General features: G+C 33.6%; 1 protein-coding gene across 2 annotated transcripts; it reads left to right on the top strand.

Moving 5' to 3' along the window:
• The first annotated feature begins 980 nt into the window (after nt 1-980).
• LOC110894841 lies at nt 981-2,425 on the top strand. 2 transcript variants are annotated; one of them, XR_002566764.2, is made up of 5 exons: nt 981-1,092; nt 1,212-1,232; nt 1,474-1,500; nt 1,948-2,015; nt 2,094-2,425. XR_002566764.2 is itself a non-coding variant. In XM_035980529.1 (2 exons), exons 1-2 carry the CDS (start codon nt 1,950-1,952, stop codon nt 2,340-2,342), a joined length of 315 nt encoding a protein of 104 aa, XP_035836422.1. In that variant the 5' UTR covers nt 1,948-1,949; the 3' UTR covers nt 2,343-2,425. The 2 variants fall into 2 exon arrangements, 1 of the variants encoding a protein (XP_035836422.1); XM_035980529.1 differs by lacking the exons at nt 981-1,092; nt 1,212-1,232; nt 1,474-1,500.
• The last annotated feature ends 3,048 nt before the right edge of the window (nt 2,426-5,473 follow it).

Genomic DNA, 5,473 nt, shown 5'->3' with positions numbered 1-5,473 from the left:
TTGTCCCACATAGGTGGAGAGATAAATCTTTTGTGGATTTATAATTAGAATTCTCTACACAAATGTATTCTTGTGTGACAACTCACACCCAGTGGTTGCAAGGAGGGTGCGAAGCACCCGACACGCGCACGCGCCCGCGCCCGGGTGGGACCGGGACCCGGACGAGGGCGATGGGCGCAATGTGGTGCTTTGATGGCACACTTTGCACTTCGCACGCTTGCATCGTCGCGAGCCGCTTGGAGCCGCCTTTACTATTTTTTAGATGTGGTTTGAGCAAGTGGTCTGGTGACTGTTTAGATTCCTACTGGTCAAGTTGAATTAAGTTCTCATTGAATTTGAGACTTAATTTTTTATTGAATTCTGTATTCAATATGACCTTTTATTTCGAATTCTAAATAACAATATATACAAAGTTGTGTGCTTTGTTTAGTATACACAGAGAACACAAATTCGTATGGTTAAAAGCATACACAGAGATTTTCCTAACTTCGAATCCCTGAGAACTCTTGTTTCAGGTATTTTTTTTCAGGTGCTAGGCTAATCCTGGTAGTACAATCTGCTTGGGCTATTGTACCCTGGGAAACAAACGGGTTCACCTGGGTGGCCAGAAATCTGTTTTAATGGAAGCGTGATCTTCATGTGCCTCAGTCACCATTGTATAACGTTTTCCTTAATTTTTCTTGTAACCTGATCTTAGTTTAATTTACATTTCTTGTATTGTAATTTCTTTCAGTTTAATTATGTTCCTCTTGATGTATTGTAGTCAGAATGTTTATTAATAAAATTGTTATTTTAATTATTTTGTGAACGGTTGTCTTACATGATGTGGCATGTTATGGTGGAGGTAGAGGGTGATTTTGGGAGGAAATCATTCTAATACACACAATCCTTCTTGGACGCCGGATCCTAAAGAAAATGGGTCGGATTTTTGGGTTTTTTGATACCGCACCAAGAAGATTTCGGATCATATAAATAGTTAAGTCTCAATTATTGGTTTCACTTTACCTACCAACATCTTCAATCTTCTCTCTAGTTTTCTCTCGCACGGATTCTTCCGGTTGATTCTATAACCTAATCTTCTCAAATACAAAGGTACAAAATCAAACCTAAATATTGTTTCTTTATATTATTCTATTACAACGGATGTTGATTTTTTTGTGAAAACTCATTCGAATGATATTAACTTCATCTTTGTTCTTACTTTTTTGTAGATCCGTAGCTAAATCTTGCAGGTATGTTATTTACTTTTGATGTTTATGTACTGTATATTATTAATCGAAAATATTGATAACTTTTCTTTCTTTTCTTTTGCAATATAAATTCTCTATCGTAATGTTTTATGGATGATCATCTATGTTCTGCGATTGTAATAATATGTATGATGTTTCTGTATGTGTTCTTCAGAAATCAAGGTTACTAATGTTTCTTGATTTGTTTTTTCATGGTGAATCCATAAAATTTTATCACAATCAGACTCGGACTCTTCGTCGAACAAAACAGGTTAGTTAAATTTTGTTGTTGTTGTTTGTATTTTGATCAGTATAGTGTTTATTTTATTTACTTTGGTGTGATTTTTGTTTTCGGTATCATGATTTAGTTTCTATAAATAAATTATGTTGTTAGGTTTTAAAAAGATTTGGATTGTAAAAATATGTAGGATGTTTCTGTATGTGTTCTTCAGAAATCAAGGTTATTAATGTTTCTTGATTTGTTTTTTCATGGTGAACCCTAAATATTTTATCATAATCAGACTCGGACTCTTCGTCGAACAAAACATGTTAGTTGTTATTTTCTTTTTAAAGTTATTTTGGTTTCTACAAACAGTTACTGTTGTTAAAGTTGATTTTTGAATTCCGTATTATGATTTGGTTTCTGTAAATAGATTTTGTTTCTATAAATAGATTACCGTTATGTTTTATTTTAAAATAGTGGTTACTTCTTTTGCAGTTATGGATCCTAATAACAACGCTCATTCGTTGTTAAAGTTGATTAAGGACTATGATCCTATATTTTTGGTATGTTTCTTTAGTTTTCAGTTTTTACACATAATAAGTTATTGCATCTTACATGTTTTTTTTTGTTTCGATGGATAGGAAATACCGTATGATTTTGCAACCTTATTTTGGGGAGAACAACTTCCATATGATCAATCTCTTAAAATTATTGATGACGACTTATCATGGGTGGTTAGAGTTAAAAGAAATATGTCGGGCCCTGTCTTAGGTGATGGCTTAACCAAAGTCGTTAGAGATTCTGGTCTCAAAAACAATGATTATCTATTGTTGAAGGCTATTGGACCATCGACATTGTATCTTTCAGTCTTTAAATCATGCATTTTTTGAGAACTCCTTTATCTCTAAAATTATACCTGATGATACCTTCATTGTAAGGGCTATATACAATATAGACTAAATTGAAAAATCAACCTTTATGTTATACCCAAACTGCACTTCGTACCTTTCTCTATAAAATCGGCAAAAACAACCTTTATGTTCATGTTTTGCTACATGTTCAACCTTTAACACAAACGACGTTTGTTTTTCTGGTTAACACCCCTCACATGCATTGCATGTGAGGATACTTTAGTCCTTTTAAATTCTTTTTTAATATATATTTAAAAAACCCCACAAAACCCACTATGAGTCTCTATCTTCATCTCCAAAAGATCAAAATTTGATGTTGAGCGGTAGTTGTTGGTCCAAACAATATGTAAATACAAAAACCCACAAACCCGCAATCGCCCGCTAGAAGCTAAAAGTTGCATTTCTTTTTCACCAATTCACAGACAAGAAGTAATGTTGATAGAAACTGAATTACAAGATTATGGAAACTGCTATGATATTTTCACAATTTTGTAGTAAACATACAATTCGTTATCTTCTTTAGTATCATCCCATCATTACTAAAAAAAAGAAAAAAAATAGCAAAGAACATCTGTACAGAAATCTCTACACAATACTAAACACTCAAACTTAAGCTAAAAACAAATGATAAATGTGAAATTAAATACATTACCCGAAAATTTCACTTGTAAACCTCAAGATAAGATCTCTTAACATCCAACCAAGATTGACGGTGAACCCGCTGCGAACGTTCTCATTTTGTACTCTTTGATCCAGTTAAATAAACTTGAGCTTGAACGATGATCTTCCCTATTTTGAACCCGGGTATCACTGTAAACCCCACATTTGATATACCGTTTTCAAGAATCGAATACTTTTTTGTTACGTTTTTCATATAAACCATTGAAAAGTCAACCCCTTTTTCCACCTGAAATATCGCAATCGGTGGAGTAAACAAACGAGCCAGTTTGTGAAGTAACCATATTGAGCTAGACATATTAACAAAAGCATCATAGAAAACAGTAACCGATCTCCATGAATCCTTAACCTCCAAATTCTTTTCTGTCCACGTTCTTGAATATCGAAGATTCCATCATCAGATGCACCAGCTGTTCGTATTTTCTTTCACCAAATTTCGAGAAAGGAAAATCAGGATTCTTATTTAAAGTCTCCAACGGATTAATGGATACATGCTCAAACAATTCCATTGAATTATCATTAGAACCTTCATATCCAACCAAACTGAAATTCTCGGTTTCAAAACCTTGAAACATACCTAAACAAACATACGACAAAAAAGCATACCGGTGATGCCCCTTTTTCATATACCCAACATCCGGATGAACATAACTAGTTGCTACATCCAAATCATACCCAACTTTCTTCATCAACTGGATCAAACATTTAGTAAACCGATGCGCAGATCGACACGCATCGCGCAACATAGAATCAAAAACCCTAATTCTTGGCAAAAACCCACTTGGGGGTTTCAAGCTTTTAGACAATCCCATCGACAATTTCGCATTACCCTCTTCAATTTCCCCTAATTGCTTCCTCAAAATCAAATTTATCATCTTTACCATCAATATCATACTGTAATCTATTAAACATGGTTTCTAGGGCTCCTAACTTGTTCTGATTCTCATTAACCTGAGCTTTTAAACAAGACCCACTAGTAAAATCAACATTAAAATCCAGATTCTTTCGAGAATCTATATATAACCCTCTTAGAACATACAACTTTTGAGGCTGATTAACTAGAGCTTTATCATTTACCATAATACCCTATTCGTCAAACGGCTTAAGGAAGTCCAACAAGATTGGAATATCCATAAAAAGAATTAAATTAATAATGCTTGATTTAATTGAGATGTTGCGATGCTTCATAGGATCTTTTATGGTTCATAGGCACAAGTATTTTTGTATTTACATATTCTTTGGACCAGCAACTACTCGTCAACATCAAATTTTGATCTTTTGGAGATGAAGATGGAGACTCATGGTGGGTTTTGTGGTTTTTTTTAAATATATAATAAAAAGGATTTAAAAGGACGAAAATACCCTCACATGCAATGCATGTGAGGGGTGTTAACTAGAAAAACAAACGACGTTTGTGTTAAAGGTTGAACCTGTAGCAAAAGATGAACATAAAGGTTGGTTTTTTTCCGATTTCATAGGGAAAGGTATGAAGTGCAGTTTGGGTATAACATAAAGGTTGATTTTTGCAATTTACTCTGTAACATAATCAGTCTGTTTAATAAACTTTTTGTTGTTTATGGTTTGTTTATGTTATTTTGTAAATACTTTTTAGCTCGTGGCCGACAAATTCTGGAAAGATTTTTACGGCAAGGATTTTAAAGGTGGAGAGGCAACTCTGTATGTGGGAGATAGGTATTGGAATGTGAAGATGGAGGGATGGTCCGACAGAAATGCCTTCACTGATGGATTGTCTAAGCTGACTGAGGATCTCACATTAGATACCCAGTCTACTTTGTTGTTTACAACTCTTGGATATAAAACTTTCGAGGTATCTGTTTTTAATCATGAAACAAGTACGGAAATTTATTTCAAGAAGGTTGAAGTTGTTGTTTTGGACGATTTGTTTATGGAGATGAAAGATTTGATTTATTGATTGCGGTTAGTGCTATAAAATTTATTATTAATTATTTCTTAACACGAGCTTATTGGTTGAACTTCATTTTAATATGGTTGCTAATGTGGATTTTTTTTGTGGTCGGAACACAAGAAGAAGATGAAGACTAACGAAAGTCATGTTGATGAAGGTGTTGCTGGGGATAGTGTTGGTGACTTTCAACTTCCAAATTTTGAATCTATTTTTAATGTATATAACTATGTTTTAATATATATTAACAAACTTTAACATCCGGTACATTGTTGTATTCTTACATTTTTATACTTTGTTTATACTATCTATTTGTACATGTTTGTTATTTATGTAAATACGATTGTGTGACAACCCTCACTAAACCAGGTATCCGTACGGTTTAATTAATAATTAATTGCTGCTTGATTACTGTGCTTAACAAAAATTACTGATGAACTGCTACTTGATTTCTGATACTTGTATATTCCTGCATCATACTTTGATTTCCGTCACTACATTATTTACA

Source organism: Helianthus annuus, chromosome 12, assembly GCF_002127325.2.
Source record: "Helianthus annuus cultivar XRQ/B chromosome 12, HanXRQr2.0-SUNRISE, whole genome shotgun sequence".
In the NCBI taxonomy this organism is placed as follows: Eukaryota; Viridiplantae; Streptophyta; class Magnoliopsida; order Asterales; family Asteraceae; genus Helianthus; species Helianthus annuus.
This window is presented reverse-complemented; position numbering and strand designations above follow the sequence as displayed.

Excerpts from the sequence above, each read along its gene's own strand:
- LOC110894841 (XM_035980529.1), top strand. The coding sequence starts at position 1,950 with ATGGATCCTAATAACAACGCTCATTCGTTGTTAAAGTTGATTAAGGAC. Across the intron at positions 2,016-2,093 it reads ACTATGATCCTATATTTTTG|GAAATACCGTATGATTTTGC; the intron begins GTATGTTTCTTT and ends TTCGATGGATAG.